Source organism: Tachysurus fulvidraco, chromosome 17 (genome assembly GCF_022655615.1).
Source record: "Tachysurus fulvidraco isolate hzauxx_2018 chromosome 17, HZAU_PFXX_2.0, whole genome shotgun sequence".
Lineage (NCBI taxonomy): Eukaryota > Metazoa > Chordata > Actinopteri > Siluriformes > Bagridae > Tachysurus > Tachysurus fulvidraco.
Genome location: NC_062534.1, coordinates 18,295,128 through 18,315,387, shown reverse-complemented (window position 1 = coordinate 18,315,387; position 20,260 = coordinate 18,295,128). Strand labels below are relative to the sequence as shown.

Here is a 20,260-nt window from a genome sequence, read left to right as displayed (position 1 = left end):
TGTGACAGAGCCCTTAAAACAGCTACTGAGGCTGAGACATCGAAAAAGGCCTCGTGAATAAGCCAAATGCTACATGTCACGCAAAAAAAAAAACAAAAAAAAAAAAACAACCTCAGTCAATCCTACGTGTGGACAAGTTAAACACTGAGATGTCACCATAAATGGGTTGTGGCTTCATCTGTGAAATGTGGCATCATGCCATTACTTTAAGTCTCCACCTTGTAAAGAATACACTCCAGAAACATGTAATGATGTTACAGATATTTCATATTGACATCAGGAAAGGTGACCCATGATGTGGCAATAAAATGTTCACCAGACATCACAGTAAAATCAGCCTTGTGATCATAGTGCATCTCATTACCCATCACAAGAAACTGCCATGTGCTGTCAAAATCGACTGCAGTCATAATGTGATGTAAGCACGCTCCTCTAATACAGTCTCGGTCTCCTTTTACTTCTGTATTTCCTTTTTGGCACGTCGTTCACATCGGTATTCAAAATGTTGTCATAATAATACTAATAATACTTACAATAATCATAATTTACTGTGCATTCAAATAATAAGGACGTTTTAATGCTACGTTCGTGTGTCTCTCCTGTTCCGAAATGACCGACCGGCTCTGTCTTCCACTGCCCCAGAAACTTGTTTCAGACAGAGGTCAAAGTTCATGGACTCGGAGATGAGCGTTCAGTTAGAGCTGTCTGAGGTGTGTTTGTGAGTGGCTCGACCGTTGAGCCCATGAGCATGGCTGATGGAGGGACTGGATTGGGTTTTGCGCATGTGACTGTCTCTGCTGTCTCCACTGAACACACTGGCCTCGATTTTATCCAGGTCGTCACTCCCGACACGCAACTTGGCCTGTAGCAGGTTGACATATGTCTCATAACGGCTTTTCTGCGAGCGCACACACACACACACACACACACACACACACACACACACACACACACACACACACACAAAGCAGTTAATAATGTATCCTGGACATGCAGGAAACACATTCACAAACACAGGAGTATGTGAATTATATGGCATCAAGTCATTTAAGGTAGTGCATGAAAGGAGCTTCAACATGCTTCTGACCTCATAAGTAAGGTAGTGCTCTTTGATGCGGTACTCCTCTGACTCTTTGCTCTTGGGCGTGAGCTCCGTTGGATTTCGTTTGTGCTCCTCCACCTCTAAGGAGATTTGCTTCAGTTTGTTCTCATGACACTTCAGTTGTTCCTCCTGCACAGATTTACAAGTATAACAGAATAAGGAAGGGGTTGGAGACATCAAACACACACACACACACACACACACACACACACACACACACACACACACAAACACACACACAAACACACACAACAGCTCTCCCCTATTCTCTTTTCGACAGCTACCAATGGGGTGAAAACTAATCCGAAGGGTAATTGTTTCTTCATGCTGCATCACAGGGCAGTGCAACACACTCAGATCAAACACTACCTGCCTCATATATGTGCCTATAGGTATATGGTGGCACATATATATGGTGGCTCAAGCAGTTAAGCACTAGGTTGTTGATTGCATGATCAAGGTTCATGGAATATACCGCCACTCTTAACCCTCTCTTTTCCAGAGGTGCTATATCATAGCTGACCCTTAGCTCTGACGCCGACTTCCAAAGTTGGGATATGAAAAGAAAGAATTTAACTATGCTGTAATGTATTCTGTCTATCTTACAGACACCTGTGGATTAGCTACTGTTGCTGTGATTGACAGGGGAGTAACAGTATGTCATCCCTCCCACCAAAACTGCACAGACACTGTGTATATTTTATGTGTATATTTTAATGACACAGAAATTGGCATACAAGAGTCAGTGATATATAACATAATGTGTTTGTGTTGAGTATGCGGAGCTTAAGCCCTCTTCAAAGTTTAAGTTAATTTATTGTGAAGTGAATGAAAAAACTTCAACATTTTTATGTTGACCTTTTTCTTTGTTATAGAAGACAGTTTCAACTAAAATTTGAAAAAGGAGTCTTTACCAAAACGGTCATTTCTAACTGAGCCTGTAGTGTCTGGCCTTGTTAGTGTGTAAGCATGTGTGTGTACCTGGTTGAGCCTGGTTGTAGATGATGGTAACAAAGGTCTGCAGAATTTTTTCATGGAACCTATGGCAGCAGGAAATGCAGGAGCAGAGAACAGAGCAGCCACCAAATTAATCCTGAAGATCCATGACATCATCTCTTCCTCACTCCTACACAGACACATACAATCATACCACTTTTATCACTTAAATAACAGTCTGAGAACAATGCAAAAAAAGGGATAAAAACGTGTGACATGAATTAAAACCAATAAGCTTATTTAAAAGCAGTTTCAAACTTACGGCGCCTGGAAGAGGAAGACTCTCCAGTCTGATGTTTTGAGCTTGAGCACATTAGGTTTCTTGCTGTAGTCGCAGGCCCTGGTGGCCAAAGCATGGTGCACACGCACTGCGTTTTTCAGGTCCACTTCAGACAGGTCTTTATCAGGCTTATACTCATCCTCAACACAAGAGGGAGACAGAGAGCAGGAAAATAAGTGGGTTTCATAAGCTGGGTCATGCTGCAGCAGTGTTCATGTGCAATGATGAAAAACAGTGGAGGCAGATACAGTCAGTGTTTGTGTATCGTGTTTGTGTGTTTGTGTAAAATACTTTCTGCAGGTAGAGGATCATGCCCTTCAGCACAGCATAGAATTTCTTCCAGCCTCGTCGTCCCCTTGGGGCTACAGAGAAAAATAGATAGAGACCGAGAGCGACAGATGCAGCGTGAGGGAGAAAGAGATACATAGTTAAGAATGAATTTTACTAATGCCTTTGGTTGAACACAGATGCTGTATCCAGCTTTAACAAATATCTCCCTATCTCCTCCACCTCCTGGAAGCCTGGGATCTCGCTCGCCAGCCTGCTAGCTCAGCTAAGCACACACTCTAATTAGACTAATTAGACAGCACATTGAGACATAGACACATTTACTGTAGAAAGATTCGGCCCTTCATTATCAAGTTGCTTACTATATACATATATATATATGCTTTGATTCTCATGTGTGGTGTGATCTCTCTTTGTACCTGTATTAATATTATATATCTTGTACCTGTATTAATCTTATTAATTTGTATGTATCACAAAATATCTGCAAAACACCTTTGTTCTAAAAATGTACCAGACTTAGGAAGTACATTAGCAAAGGGAAATCACTGTCATCAATCTAAATGCTATGGATCTCAGGTTTATCATGAGGCAACTGCCATCTTCTGGAATAGTGATATATTTCATACTGACGCAAATCAGCACTAACTAATCCTCTCCCTCTCTCTTCTCTCTCTCTTCTCTCTCTCTCTCTCTCTCTCTCTCTCTCTCTCTCTCTCTCTCTCTCTCTCTCTCTCTCTCTCTCTCTCTCTTCCCTTCTTCTCCCTGGATCTGCCTGATCCATCCTGGAAACGACTTGCTGCTGCTGAGCATAGCCCAACATGGACAACTAGAGATACATGAGATTACAGTGGATGGTACCACTTAAACACCATAAAGATGATATTGTATTGCAATTTATATGAACAGCTGATAACTTCAACAAAAAACTTCAAAAAAATGATTTTCCTAGTTACACAACTACATTCTTTACACAATTCTAGAAAGAAAAATGATTTATAATCGTACTATACGGTGTGACCCAGATGAGTTCTACTAATATCATCTCAGGGATATTTTCCTTGCTACCTTCACCCTGTGAAATGTATTACATTCTATGTATTAAATGTATTAAATGGTTTTTACTGTGAGCTTGACCATAGTGTAAATTTGGTATTCAAAAATAATAAATGTGGTCTTTCTTTCTTCCATGAGCTTCATATCTGACTGCTTGCCCACATGAATGTAAAAACATATCTGATTTTTCTGTCTGGTCCTGTGAACCGTTCTGGCAAATTAATTAATTAGATAGATAGATAGATAGATAGATAGATAGATAGATAGATAGATAGATAGATAGATAGATAGATAGATAGATAGATAGATAGATAGATAGATAGATAGATAGATAGATAGATAGATAGATAGATAGATAGATAGATAAACAATTAAAACAACACAAATAGTGGACCTTTTATTTATTTATTTTTTTTCTTCCATCCGTTTTCCCCTAAATTTAGTCACCTGTGAACTAATTCTTTTCATACAACACTTTCCAGCTTGGGAGGAAAAGAGCTAACACATGATTCCCAGTTTGATTCCACTCAGCATTATCATTTGAAAATGCTGCTCATGTTTTACACACATAGGACTGTGCAATCTGCCCCCATATACTCAAGCACACAGACGCCACCGATTTAAAAGCATGGCTGTGACTGACATGGGACAGGGAGAGGCTAAGACAACCTTCACGCTCAGATTGCATGCAGTATTGCTTCCTGTATTTGTGTTGTTTACTACTTATCTTTTAATGATGATTAATATATTCATATTTCTTCAGATCTTTGAGTCAACATTAAATATATACAGAAGTTGTTCTAACAGCAGTGATTTGTCACATATTTCTAAAGTAGAGGTTTACACACACACACACACACACACACACACACACACACACACACACACACACACACACACACACACACACACACACACTCACAAACACAGAAATACACATTGTGCATTCTCTCTTTCCGTCTAAAACACTCACTGCGTTTGCCGTCCATATCTGCATGGCTCTTACGAGTCAGGACTCCATGTTTGTATGTTGTAGCATTGAGCAGGAGTGGGATGGCAATAAAAGGGTTATTTCCATCCGTTACCCTAACAGCCCGCTTGCTCCCTGCCTCACACTGGTCCTCAACCAGCTCGGACAGACTCTTCCTCAATTCCTCTTCCTCACTGCAGATGGAGATTAAGTTACACATCCACAACTAGATATGTCAAAGTAGCTAGAAAATATTTATATATACTTTACAATTTATCTCCTAATCCAGAGCAGATACTTACATGGCCCATTCCAGTTTTTCATTCTTTATTGAATTATACAGCACCTAGTCCAAAAAGAGTGAGAAAATCGAGCCCTGACATTAGTTGCATGCTGAATTAAACACATCACTACACAAAAACATAGCACACATCATATGAGATAAATGCCGAGATTGTGTTTAAAGGTAAAGGTGAAACATATGAACATGTTTATGCTGAAATATTTACAATATATTCAGTGAGTGTTGTTGGCTGATGGATTCTTGTTATTCATCCTTGCAGGTAATTGGTGCCTTTGCTAGTGCAGGAGTTTAATGGCGTTTTTGCTGTCAGCTCTCAAATTAGTCATAATAATGTCAAATTAATAGGAATGACAGTCTAACATTGGACTCAAAGTTCGTGGTGGTTGGGGTCAGAGTGCAGGGTCAGCCATGATACATGCAACTGGAGCAGAAAGGGTTAAGGGGTTAAGGGTTTTGATCAAGGGCCCAACACTGGCAGCTAGACAGTGCTGGGGATTGAACCCTTTTAAACAACCCAGATACTTAACTGCTTGAGCCACCACAGCCCCATAGTACAGCGACACACATATATCATGATAAGTATTATGCAGTTGTGCTCAGATAATTGACGATGATGAGCACGACAGCATTGATGATGTTAGAATAAAAGGTAGAGCTTTGGACCCTGATCCGTTTGATCATGGTGTATAGACTAGGTGGAGCTGGACAGACTAAAGGATTAAAGCACTGCTGCATCAATCTCTTTAGGTAGAGACGAATCAAGGGCTAAAACAAACTGTTCCACTATCAGCATGTCATTCTAGGTATGGCAATGTGAAATTAAGCCAAGATATAACAAGAAGCTTAAACAAAAGATGTCAACTCATTTCAAGCAAAAGTAATCGTTGGCATTAATCACATTAATGATAAAGATTAATACACAAGTCATTCAGGGTGGATTTGTTTCTTTAATTATCGTGCTCCATACCTTGAGTAAATCTTTGGGAAAATCCTTTCCATCATTCAGGCCATCCAGATTGCTTATGAACTGCTGACAGGACATCTTCTTGCCGATATTCTAAAACAACCACAAAGAATGTCACTCTTACCTTGCTTTATATTACTGTGTGAATCAGTATTGTGTTGTGTTTTAGTAGCTTAATGTAACCCGATGAAACACTAACAGTTAGTCATAAAAAAGTAATGTAGATGTAGATGAAGGGAAACTGATAGGTCAGTATTATCCACCACCACCACCACCACCACCACCAGATGGCAGTAGTGTAGTGTGTCGCCGCCAAACCAATACACACAGTGCACACCACCCAAGCTTTCTCAAATTGCACCATTTTGTTTCTCGTTGTTCGTTCAAGAACAGGATCTGTTCAGCCACAACATGCAAATCTGCTCTAATATCAACCATCTCATTCAGCACAACCAGAAACAGATGTGGTGCACATTCTAAATGTCACATTTTCACTATCCTGGAAGTGATCGGATTTGGCCTAACGTGTACTGTAACTCAGTATGTTTAAAGGTATTAGTAAGAAAGGTCTCAGTAAGAAAAAAAGTAATGTAAGGAAAAGAATAAAAGAAATAGACAGAGACACTGTAGAAAGGAGTCGCACTTACCACCTGATCGTGACAGCAGCCACAGAATGAAGTGTGTGTATTAGGGAATAGAAGCCAGAAACAAGGAGACAGGAGTGTGTTAGAGGGACAGCAGTTTTTTTTTTTTTTTTAATGCTGTGTTTTTATAGAGGACAATATCACAGAGTAATAAGTAACATTTTAAACTGAAGGGAAATCATACTAAAACAGGAAAGATTGATGGCTGTCCATAAGATCCTGCTGTGAACTATCCTCTCTATCCTCTCATCAACTAGCTGAAATCTAAAGTAAGTAGCATATCTGACAATCAGTATTGGGTTACTGAGTCATTGACTAATATTCATAAGTCTCTGACAATTCAGTAAATATGTCGAGAATACAGAAAAACCAACGAATGAACAGAAAATTGAGGGAAATGCAGTAAGGTCTGGGGCTTTAAAACGTGTCGATTTTGTACATCACTTTATGCATTCTGTTCAAATTAGAGAAGATCATTAGCATACACATCACCGCTGTGTGTTTCTACCATCATGCAAAGCCTGTAATTATGCAGTACATGGAACTAAATCAAATGTTTCGGCTGCATTTCCATATGTTACATATGTAGTGTTTACAAACTGATGCATCTCAGGAGGTACTGTGTGTAATAAGCTCATTAGCACAGAAGAAATTGAGTCTTTGGTATGTCTGTAATTGTAGCTGATCTAAGCTGAATTTATACTGGTCATTTATCCCTTTTTTCCTTTTTTAAATGCTAGTTTAACACTAGTTTGTTCGTGTGTGTGTGTGTGTGTGTGTGTGTGTGTGTGTGTGTGTGTGTGTGTGTGTGTGGCTAAATATGTAACGTGTGTGTGTGTGTGTGTGTGTGTGTGTGTGTGTGTGTGTGTGTGTTTGTGTGTGTGTGTTTTTGTGTGTGTGTGTGTGTGTGTGTGTGTGTGTGTGTGTGTGTGTGTGTGTGTGTGTGTGTGTGTGCGTGTTTATACATACATGGCCATGCAGGTCTGTATTAAGAAGCATAAGAGCACAGGTCAGTGTATGGGCGCCATCTGTAATTCAAAAGAACAAATGTATTTAAAATATACAAGTACAATTTATAGTCACCTCCAAAAGCCCCAAAAGTACTGGAACAACACGGTCAATTCTTCGTTTTTTGTTTTTGGTTACACAATGAAGACATCAGGGTTTGAAACGAAATTATGACTATGGCACAACAGATGTGATTTTCAACTTTCATTTCATGATATTTGGTTGTAGATATTTTGAAAAATGTAGTACCTTTTTTTTTTAATCCCACCCATTTTTAATTGATCAATAATATTCAAATGTCACTGGCAGGTGTTTCTTGTTTCTCTCAGTTCAATTTAAACACTATAATAGCTATGAATGTCTAGTCTTGGTTTAAACCCTAGGTTTCACCTGTGAAGACTACAGAGGAGACCAGACAGTTGTGTATGAGAGAAAAGCAATAGGAAAAATCGAGCAACGCAATTGCTCAAGCATTAGCTATAGCCAATACATCGATTTGCAATGTACTTAAAGAGAAAGAAACCATGGTGTTCGAACAACCGAGAAAACTATAGCAGCAATGATGTGAGAGCTGGAAAAATAAAAATCAACATTCAGTGACATCACTAACAACCTCTAAAACACAGGGGTGAAGATACAGTATCGTAATCCACAGTTTGAAGAAGACTGTAGATAGAGTGTAGATAGAGACCATACTGCAAAATGCAAAAAACTCATCAGCAGTAAGTATCAGAATGCCAGACTAGAATTCAAAAAAAGTACAGAGATGAGCCACAAAAGTTCTGGAACCAAGATTAACCTCTACCAAAGTGATGGAAAGTGTGAAGAAAGAAAGAATCTGCTCATGATCCAAAATATTCAAGCTCATCGTTCAAGCTGGAAGTAGTGTCATGGCTCATTAATCTTTATTGATGATGTAACTCACAATGGTAGCAACAGAATGAATTCAGAACTCTACAGAATATTCTGTTTGCCAATTTACTGAGAAATGCACCCAATCGAATTCGCATGCATAGATTCCTGTAGATACAGCCAGCACCTTTGGTTAATGTTCACATAAACATCGAAAGGGGAAAATGCGATGTCATTGATTTTAACTGTGGCATAATTGCTGGTGCCCAACAGGCCGATTAAAGAAATTTCATAACTGCTGAACTCCTGTGGTTTTCACACAGTCTGTAGAAATTACTCAGAATACCACAATGAAGAAAGGCTACCGCAACCCAGATAACCATTATGTACAAATGTGGTGAGCAGAAAAGCATCTCAGAATGCACAACATTTGAAACCCTTAGCTGGATGTGCTACAATAGCAGAAGACCATGTCTGCTTTCGTGTCTGCCAGGCAAGAACAGAAACCTGAAGATGCAGTGGACACATGATCACCAAAACTGGACAGCTGAAGATTGGATAAATGTAGACTGGTCTGATGAAGCTCAATTTTTGCTGAGGCACACAGATGGTAGGGTCAGAATTTTATGCGAACAGCATGAATTAATGAACCAAACATGCCTTGTGTCAGTGGTCCAGGCTTGGTGGATGTGGTTTGATGGTGTGGGGAATGTTTTCCTGGCATACATTGGGCCAGACAATCATCTCTTTAATGCCACAGCCTATCTGAGTATTGTTCCTGCCCAAGTGCACCCCAAGTCATGGCCTAATGGTTAGAGAGTCTGACTCGTAATCCTAAGGTTGTGGGTTCGAGGTGCCCTTGAGCAAGGCACCGAACCCCCCAACTGCTCCCCGGGCACCGCAACATAAATGGCTGCCCATTGCTCCGGGTGTGTGTTCACGGTGTGTGTGTTCACTGCTGTGTGTGTGCACTTTGGATGGGTCAAATGCAGAGAACAAATTCTGAGTATGGGTCACCGTACTTAGCCGTATGTCACGTCACTTTCTCTTTCATAGACACAATTTATTTTTACATCTTCTCATGTCTACTTCCAGCATGTCATAAAGCAAAAGTCGTCTTAAACTGCTTTAAGGAACATTAAAATGAGTTCAGTGTTCTTCACTGGATTTACCAGTCACCAGATCTGAATCCAGTAAGCACATTTAATGTGGTACAGCCTGAAAGTGCACCAAGGAAATCTTCACGTCAAATCATGTCAACATCGACCAGAATCTTATAGGAATATTTCTAACATCTTTTGGGGACTACCCAGTATTACTATAATGTTCCTAATAAAGTGCTCTCTGAGTGCTACAGCTTTCTTTGTATAACTTGACATCTGGATTATTTTATATTCTTATGCTTAAGTGCATAGGATTTTTTTGTGTTTAAAAGAAATTCATGATTATTGAGTCAGGAGACCAAAATACTCTAAAACAAGATGTTCCCGAGCTGCTGAGACTCACTCTGACAGTCATGCAATAGTAATTCACAGCTCGTACTGTGTCAGTATTGTGTTAAAGGTGTCAGGACAGGATTTTAAATTTACAGGAGCCTTGCATGCATAAACCAGCATACATCAAACATCATCATACTCCAGCTTGGCATGACAGAAGTTCAGGTACATAGTGGCAGACAGGAACTGCAGCCAATAATGACAGAGAAATACTGAGAGTAAGAGAGAGTAAACAATCTAATGGAAGGCTGGCTTGGTTACAGTGGGTGAGACTGACACTCTTGTGCATCTTCTGGGCCTAATCTGTATGTTTCTAACTTAGCCTGCTAATACTATTTTAACACTACTTGTGCCCAACAACATGTTTTTTTATTATTTTTATCAGGAGTTTCCAACAGGTACTCAAGTTTTCTACCCCAGTCCAAAGAAAGCCATTTCCAAATTGTCTGTAGTGTGTGAATGAGTGAGTGATTGCGCCCTGAGATGGACTGGCATCCCATCCAGGGTGTACCCTGCATTGTACCCTGAGTCCCTTTGGGTAAGCTTCAGGTTCCCTGTGATCCCATAGGATAAGCAGTGTAGAAGATGGATGGATGGATGGATGGATGGATGGATGGATGGATGGATGGATGGATGGATGGATGGATGGATGGATGGATGGATGGATGGATGGATGGAATTTATTTTTTCTGGTATTTGCTTTGGTCTGACAAAATCCTTTACTGTGTCTGCATCCAAAACATCTTTCACCAGTTGATGGTCATTGATGTGGCATAGGCTTTTAACAGTTTGACAAGAATCTTTTTAAAAAGCAATAACCCATTGCTATGAATAATATATAGAGAGATACTTGCCTTCAGAGGTGAGGGCTTCTGGGTTACAGTGACAGAAGCGTTTGGAAAAGTGCACCAGGACTCTCTCTCGCTCCTGCGTCTCTCCCATCAGAGGAAATGCCTTCAAGAAGTTCCTGTACCATGACGAGAAGGATCAAGACTTTCAGGAAGTATTATTAGTGTAAGAGTCAGAAAAACCTTGTGGACAGTCATCAAGTTCTAATCTGGGTAGTTCCCTAATTTGTGGAAATATATTACTACAAATAGAAATAGTGAAAAATATGGATTGCACTAAGCACTAAAGCATTGTGAGTTGTGGTCAGCTAAACCAAATGAGTTTTATAATCGGATTTAAAAAATGAAGACTATCCCTCACATGGACAGGTAGGCTATTTAATACCATTAGTGCTCCATAAAAAGGGATTGCCGCCAGCTGTTCTCACTTTTTCATTTCAGAACAGAAAGGTGGTCCAGATTACCTTCATCACAGCTATCGCAGGCTCTGAGAGAGGAAAATACTGCATAGTGAAGATATTTTGGAATGTGTCCATGCAAGAAGCAGTTATATATAATAAGAGCTAGGAGGAAAAAATCATTTTAGCAGTAGGAGAGCCAGAGTAGCTGTGGGCTTAACAGAATGCTGAGCTCAAATATTCCATTTGGGAAGTCTATTTGTACCATGACTAAGACACAGTGTTAGACAGACATGTGACAGCAAAGCCAAGAACTCCCACAACTATGCCTTAAATAAAAAACAAAGAAGTAGCAAAGCTTAATATCTAGCATGAGCTCTTTGTGTTCCAGCAACTGTGGCATCTTTACAGTCAGATGGCTAGATGTTTCTAGATCATTTATCATATCAAAATTAAATGGGGGAAAAAAGCATGTCTAGGAACGTAAAGATTTTTTCCAGCTCCAGCTCATGATTTTGGTGGGGCAGATTGTCATTAACAGCATCGTAGCCTCCAACAAAATTAAGCTGAGAGGCTGTCATACTTGATGCACACTGTAGTCTACTATTTAGTGATTTTTTAAGTGACCTCGTAAAAGACAGTTAAGCATCAACAACATACCATCATCTAGTATGTAACACAGTTCATTTTTAGAGGGTTTAGACGTACATTTGTTAAACTTTGTTTGAAATACTATCATTAACCTGCATTGAGAGACCAGCTACATATTAAAATCACATCACAGAAACTCTTTCTCTCAGCCTTTGCACACATATTTCCTCCTTCCAGTCTTTACAATATTTGAAAAAAAATATTAATCTGGATTATCTGATATAAAGCAAAAGCTTGTTTTAAAAGTCTTAAACTAGCTCAAGTTGCACACCCTGTAATAACACTTTTCATTCCCTGAGCATGGGTCAGCACAAACCCTGCCTAAATGGACCTCTGTTAGGAATTGTTGTAGTTCCAATTAAGACAAAGAAGCACACTAACCCACGATTGCTCAACATGTAGCAAAATGAAAGAACTCTAGGTTATATTTGTCAAATAACAAGTATTTCAACATGATTTCACAGGGATAGAGTATATGCCCCTATGGATGAGCCACCACTGCTGTAAGTGCAAGATATCAAACAGTCTGTATGAAATAAGAAAGTAGACCTTACCTTAGTGCTCTATCTAAGGACAACCCTGTGAAGTCGAAGAAGCTCAGATACTCAGCGGCCACCATTTGGCTAAATTCATTACTGCAAAAGAGAGAGAGAGATGATTTTCTTTTGGTATTCAATTTGACCGAAACAGCCAGTTTTCAGCCCTAATGTCCACATACTCACTTCTTTCCTAGGTGTCGTGCCACGTCACACCGTTTGAAGCCTTCAAGGTAGAACAGCCGCTTAGCAAGTCGCTTGGCAGCCTCTGCGTCGGCACGGCAACCATTGGCGAGGGTATCCGTGCTGCCCCTCTCCAAGGTCTCCAGGCTGCCCAGTTCAGAGTCAGAGTCGCACAGGCCATCTGTGAGATTGGCATCACTACAGCAACAAAAATGGCTACATTAGACTTGCATAACAGTCAGTTCAATTTAATTAACACAGAAAGAGAAGGTTAATAGCCATTTTCAGCCATGTTCATCTTGTTATATAATCAATATTGTCCGGTTTTTCTCTTCCATTTAGGACATGGTACATTTAACATAAATAATCTCTGGATTGCTGCAGTTACAAATGCAATGGTTTACTCTTTAAAAAATGATGACTTTCAGGCCAGTGAAATGTTCAGAGTTCACTCTCCCAACTGATACCATGACTCATTGACTGGGGTGACAGACAGGCTTAAATAATCAACAGATTTTCCTATTCATTTATACAATATAGCTTAAAAATAATAATATATTTTTTAAATTGGACAACTGATGGAAAAAGCACTTTTATCAATATAGAGGACCCTAGTGCACAGTCATACACCACATGCTTCATGGTCAGCTTTGTGACCTTTATACGTGTCTGTACTTTCCTGCATAAATTATGTCCGGTACCATCTGATGCTGAGGCAATTTCTTTTAGAATAATCCAATTGCCGCAATCATATTAGACCCAAACCTAATAAGACGTCAGTGTAATCTGTTGGTGGCCATGGAGCCAGCGGATATTGGTGTTCTGAGACAAAAGCGTAATTTGTGTTCCTCTCAGACAGACAACCTCTTCAGCAAAAGTGCCCACAATCCTCTAGCAAAACTGCAGTGAAATGTAAAACACTCCGCTGGGTGAATCTGGAGTGTATGAGACTGACATTTTTTGGTTTAGCTCTGAGAAAAGTATAGTTTGGTTTAACTGTGCTGATTCCATGGTCCATACACAAACTTGCATTGTGCCAGGTATTACACATATTACAGGAGTTATATACAGGAGCTTCTGGTTCCAAGAAAATGTAATATATCAAAGCTCTGTTAACTGCTAACATTTTAACATATTCAAATATTCTTACAACATTGATTCGCCAGTTTACATGTGCAAAATGTTGAACGTTTCCATATCTTTATCTTTTTAACATTACAGCATATAACCTGTTAAACACATCACTGAATATCTGACAGTTTTCCATGTTAGCTAAGAAGATAGTGGAAACTGAAGGTAAGATATAGTTTCACGGTACCTAAGCAGAATATTTGTCCAATGTTTAAAATTTTCCGTTTTTTAAACATCTCATAATCTCTGTAACATGAAGGCAAAATTACCACAAGAGAAGAATTTTAAGTTTTTAGTTTCTTGCATTGAAAAAAGACTGAAATAATAAAAACATGATAAAACCTTATATAAAAACATGATAACATTTTCTACAAAAATCAAATTATGAATAAATGATGTACTCATATCATATTATATATATTCACAAGGCATCATGGTCATTTTTATAATGAATTAAATCTACTGTTATTGAACCCAGACCTTTTATTTCAAAATAATAAATTATACTTAAAAGATCAGGAAGCCACACCATAAAATATTACATTACATTACAACATCTGAAAGATCTTGTTTTTATTCTGTATAAAATATATATAGATTTATTTTATATACAAAAGAAGGAGTAATACATTTGTTAGAGATTACAATTGCTGGAGTTAAAAAAAGTGTCTTGCTTTCCGCAGAGCTCACAAATACATCTACAATTCAAGTTCAAATGTTAGATTAAAACCTTTTTCCATCAATAATACATTTTAAAATAGATTCAAGTATAATGTGTCGATAATCTGATCTCATTATCTATTTGCATATTTTTAAATTGCTCATAGACTCCCATTGTTTATTTGTTGTTGTTTCTTTACAAATTAGCACGTCAATTCTTGTCAGTAGTATGTTTGCACATATGCTAGAGATATGTTAGATACAGATTAAACACAAGGATCTTGAGTATTCCTTTAATGTAAAGGCCCTGAGTGTTATATTTGCTAAGCAGTACATGATACATTTATATTTAGCCTAATTAGATAAGGGAGTAGTGTGTAATGCAATGTGATATAACTGAGACCTGATGTCAATACACTAAAGGAATTCAAGTTCAGTTGATCATATCTTCTTCCTGTGAGGTAAAATATCTGCAAAACTGAATCACCCTAAATGTCACTGAGAAAGAAACGTAGCTCGGGGCAGGCACGTTGCAACACAGACATAGGTATAATATACAATTACAATACGTACATCAAATAATGACAATATAAGAGTTGATTTATTTGTTACTGTGATAACTCTACACAGCAAGCACGGCATTAAACAATGAAAGGTAATATTTTTACCAAAAAAAATTAGTCATTTCAGCTGGATCAACAACGGCCATACAGTAGGGATGTATAGAGAGATCGAGACAGCTTTGGTGAAGCAATAGTTCACAATAATGTTTACATTTATTCTGATAAGCAAAAGTGCATATAGTAAATACAAATGCAATCCAAGAGGAAACGGATGTAACTTGGACCCCTGACCAGAAAAAAGTGATTACTGAAGATGAATTAATTAAAAAATGATAAAAAAATATATACACTAACTATTGCTAACACTAACTACGGATAAAAGCAGGTCCAACTTCATACCTATTTTGTGTTACTTGATTATATGAATAAGTAAATATGTAATTGAATGCCAAGTTACATTACCATGAAGTAATTTTAAATATTATCCTTCTTTTTTCATGATTAAAAGCATGTGTAAGATTTGCTAGTTTAGATAGTTAGATGCTGTTGGTATGAAATGTATGCTACTTATATCTGTATGTCAAGTGTCCAACAATTATAGGACACTAGCTTGTATGTCTATATTGTCCAGTTTTATAGTATTATAAAACTCAAAGTGCTTTAGACATCATATATATACAAGCTAGTGTCCAACAATTATAGGACACTAGCTTGTATGTCTATATTGTCCAGTTTTATAGTATTATAAAACTCAAAGTGCTTTAGACATCATATATTACAGTTTTATGTTCTGATATATAAAAAAGTATATAAATGTTTCTTTAGAAATACATAATTACTCATATTTCATGTTAAGGAAGTAGACTCACAGAGACTCATGTTAAGGAAGTAGACTCACAGAGACTCATGTTAAGGAAGTAGACTCACAGACACTACTTTGTGTACTATACAGTAAAAGTAATAACACTATGACTTCTGTGTAAAATGATGTCAAAGAAACTCTTATAACCTAGAAAATATCTAATAATTAATAATTTACAATTAATTCAGAAGATGAGAAGTAATAACACAGAAAGCTAAGTGTGTATGAAGAAAATGGTAAAGAACATGGTTTATTCCAGTCTTTAGAATCTTTCAAATATCACACGTCCTAAGAAAATTACACTCCCTTATGTCTAAATGTGCCTTAGGGTTACACATTAAAACATGAGTCTGCTTGTCCATGACTCAGAAAGCAGCACTGCCCTCCTGGCTGGCATAGTTTGTGTAACACCCCCACGCCCACCCCCACCCCTCTGCAAGGGGTGAGTCAGGTTGAAGGTGTGGAGCTTGGCATGTCCTCTTGTATAAAAAAAAATCTTGTTTTTGTGTGTGGCACAGAGGAACACAGCATAGCTTAAAAACATAGATTTGCATTTGAAAAACTTCCTTTTACAACACACTTAGAAATCTATAACTACTTCAGGGAAAACAAAGCAAAACTACTGAATTTAAGAGGTTACTATTCAGTTCACTAAAACATGATCCTTTTCACTAGAGGAGAGGAGCAAAGTTTGACAGAGGCCACGACATCCAAACAGTGAATTTGTTACTGTTTACTAGGAAAATGCTGCTATATCGTGGCACAACCTTTGCAAGAAATATGAAAGTTTATCTATCTTCGTTTCTAGTTTATATTCCAAATTCATCCAAGTAAGCTTATTCTAGTTACTATTAAAAGAAAGTTATTAAAAGTTCTGACAGTGCTGTTATTTTAGTTATGTAATGTTAATTTACAACTAACTACATTCTACAGCTAGCAGATCCTACACTTGGTGAAAGGCTTTTGTCTATAACATGTATACTATTGAAATTCGTAATACTATGTAATTCTTATTTATTTCTCTATTTATTATTGTTTTATTACTAATTTATTACTTTATCTTTGTGTTAACAGATAAAAGGAATAAAACACAACAGTGAGTGCTGTTACATGAAATGTCCTGTTATCGCTTATGTTAGAGTAGATATGAACAAACAAACCAAAAACAGCTCTGTCCTTTTCTGTGGTTTCACCATTACAAAGTTGACAACAGAGACTCCTCACTGAAAGACTCTTTGAAGAAACGTCTAACAGAAAGCTTCTCCATAATAACAATTCAAGGATTTTCTTTATTCAATTGATTATTAAACACAAATGATTCGAAACACACACCATACAAATCCCTGTGAATGAATTATTACTACAGAAACTATTGATATAATATATGAGAATGAGCACATTAACACTGACCAGAGATTTGAATTATAGCATCATTTCTGCTAAAAAAAATCAACTCCTTATGACCAATCGAGAATTCAAGAATTCTAAACTCTCATTTAATTAAACATTAATCATTTATTAACTAAAATGTACAGTGTACCACAGTGTGTGTGGTAATCATCCTCTGCCTTTTCCTTTTGTCAGCTTCTCACGACGAGTGCTGTTCTATAGCTGGATAATGTGGTTGGGTGACTACGTTTCTCAAACCCAGCAGTGATGCCGTGGTGTTTTAAAAATCCCACCATCACCGATTTGCCAAATAGACCTCCCCAGTGCTATACACAGTGTCTAGCAAATAAACTCTAGTCAGCAGTAGTACAGCTTTTCCATCGGACATTGTACAATGGTGGCTGACAAACTTATAAATGACATTCAATAGAATATATAGAAGGTTTTGTCATCTGTACAAAGCAGATATATATATAACTGTATATATAACTGATATACACTTTTTTTTTATTCCTGGCAGTGAATCTTTGTTGTCAGTTACTAGTTGTTGCCATAGCAGCTTTGAATTGAATAAGAGGTTGGAAGGATAAAAATAATGAAAGAAAGAACAAACAAACCAACAAACAAACAAATAAATAAATAATATTGAATTCAATCCCTCTTAACAACACAATGTATTCTGTCAGTAAAACGTTCTGGTAAAAAAAATTAATAATAATAATAATAATAATAATAATAATAATAATAATAATAATAATAATAATAATAATAATAATAACTGTTTCACTAAATGGGTTTGAATAACTGCTGAAAACGTTTCACTAAGATCTGAGAGCACTACAGTAGATATTTGGAGACTCCTACATGTCTAACCAAAACAGTGCAGGTTTTACAGGATGTACTTACAGGAGGTCGAGCAAAAAGTGGAAATGAACATCGTACTCTTCTTTCCACATCGCGTTTCAGCGCAGATCACAGACTAACACAGCCATGTTCAGTGTGTTACAGCGGCATGGAAATGCGCTCAGCCGAGAGCGGGATGTCCGCCACAGAAAATCACAGTCTTTCACAAATAACCGGCGGCCAAATAGTGTCCACAGTCAGTGGCAGTCACAGACGGACACAAAGACATATACAAAACCATTCACACACGGACACAAACACACTTTTACACTATATTAACTAATTGGAAGTACAGAAAGTTTGAAGCGCGATATGGAACGCAGAATATTGACGCTTATCCGGCTCTGTCTAGCGCGATAAACCGAGCCACACTACAATCACATAAAGTACACTGTGTTGCCAGATTGGTTAGAAAACCTCCCAGCATATTGCAAGTCACTGATTCCTCACTGGTGGACAGAGGAAAATGATCAATTAACATAACCTAACACAGAAAAAGCGAAGCTGACAGTATATATGTGATAACATTTATGTTATGTTATAATAATATATAACATATAATATAAGATAAGATATACCTTATCTTAACTTATATTATATTATGTTATATAGTTATATAATATATAACATAACATATGTTATAACTTATGTACTAATATATATATATATATATATATATATATATATATATATATATATATATATATATATATATATATATATATATATATATATATATATATATATATATATATAACATTGGGATAAAAGTGCACTATAATGATTTTTTATTAGCTCACGATTCCATAATTAAAGCCACATCCATAGGATGTTTAGTCACATTTTATTGGCTACCAGCTGCTACAGTGATAAATAGAATTGTCCGATAGGAATCATACATTTTTTTCCCTTTATGTTTGAAAATCACTGCACCTACTCTCTATCATCGACCCAAAAGGCATGAGCATATCACAATTATCAATTCAGCTGTACAAATTCAGTGACTTTGTTAAATATATTTCCTTACGCCTGAAGGGTGGTATACCCCACGACCTGGAATTAATTTCTGCCCATTCCACTGTAGGGTGACAACCAGTAATGCTGTTCTATGCTGTTTCAAATGAAAATTTTATATGATTTTGAAGTTTTTTGTTAAAGGGTTTGGTTTTGCTGTCTCTGGCCATTAATTACTTTCTCACCTGCAGGTTTGATCAGATGTTGTATATGTCAGGTATGCAAGAAATATACTGATTTTGTGATGTCTTTTGTCTATGACATCATCTTATGGCCACATGATACTGAAAATATATAATACTATATTATCAGCTCAAATACTATCGCCACATAGGTCAGTGAAAACTGAGCCAAACAGGTGAAATGTTTTCAATCTGGCAACACTGAAGAGAGGAAGGGGAGGAGTGTGGTCTCAGATGGCTTGCAGGCTTTCAGTGAATGACCTGGAGGGTTTAACATGCTGCCTTATTTCCGCTGTTTGAGTGCAGATCTGGCTACAAGCCCTGGAGCACCAAGGTCACTTGAGCAGTGTCTTTTATAATTGGGACAAAGAGACTTTACTGTATGCACACTACACTGAAAGGGACTCTCAGTCTTCTTTTCTGGAGCGGCATGAAGAGAGCAGTGATGATAAAGCCATGACATGGGCAGTATTTTGAAACCAAATTACCCAGAGACGCTGCAACATGCCCAGCCAGAGCTTCCCTTTAGCTGTGTTTCTTATTTTTAAAAATCCCTTTTAGCAGTAATTCATGCCACAAGAGGAGACACTTCAAGTAACCTCTAAGGCACTGACGCACATAAAGTACAAAGACACACATATAACACACACTCATGTGACTGACATCAGACTTATGCCTGATGTCTATCAAAGTGTGGCACATCACAGCATGTTCTCTTCTGTTGATATTCTTTGGGTGTGTGTATCATCACAGAGATACACTAAAAGGGTGTGTTGCAGGAGAGATATGCAGCAGAAAAGGGAGATAGAAAGCTTGTTTCTTACAGTACAATAAAGAAAAACATTTACAGCACTGAGATATTTTACTTTCCTTTGGATTTAGATAAGGAATACTGTAAAACACAACATGGCTTGCTATTACAAGAAATAAATCAATGACAGTATGGCATATAATAATACATCATGTCCTGAGTTGTTTTA

At 37.6% G+C, this 20,260-nt stretch overlaps 1 protein-coding gene across 2 annotated transcripts in view; it reads right to left on the bottom strand.

Moving 5' to 3' along the window:
* Window positions 1-249: 249 nt before the first annotated feature.
* psd2 (pleckstrin and Sec7 domain containing 2) overlaps window positions 250-20,260 on the bottom strand; it is a 34,650-nt gene continuing 14,639 nt past the window's right edge. The window contains exons 4-15 of one of the 2 annotated variants that reach the window (XM_047802439.1): window positions 12,580-12,774; window positions 12,412-12,492; window positions 10,815-10,927; window positions 7,574-7,632; window positions 5,964-6,053; window positions 4,995-5,038; window positions 4,696-4,886; window positions 2,670-2,740; window positions 2,361-2,518; window positions 2,084-2,228; window positions 1,088-1,231; window positions 250-898 (exon numbers count right to left, since the gene is read on the bottom strand). In XM_047802439.1, the coding sequence (XP_047658395.1) occupies window positions 692-898; window positions 1,088-1,231; window positions 2,084-2,228; window positions 2,361-2,518; window positions 2,670-2,740; window positions 4,696-4,886; window positions 4,995-5,038; window positions 5,964-6,053; window positions 7,574-7,632; window positions 10,815-10,927; window positions 12,412-12,492; window positions 12,580-12,774 (1,498 nt within the window). In that variant the 3' untranslated portion in view covers window positions 250-691. Of the gene's footprint in view, window positions 899-1,087; window positions 1,232-2,083; window positions 2,229-2,360; window positions 2,519-2,669; window positions 2,741-4,695; window positions 4,887-4,994; window positions 5,039-5,963; window positions 6,055-7,571; window positions 7,633-10,814; window positions 10,928-12,411; window positions 12,493-12,579; window positions 12,775-20,260 lie in introns of both variants that reach the window. The other variant, XM_047802440.1, reaches the window with a different exon arrangement.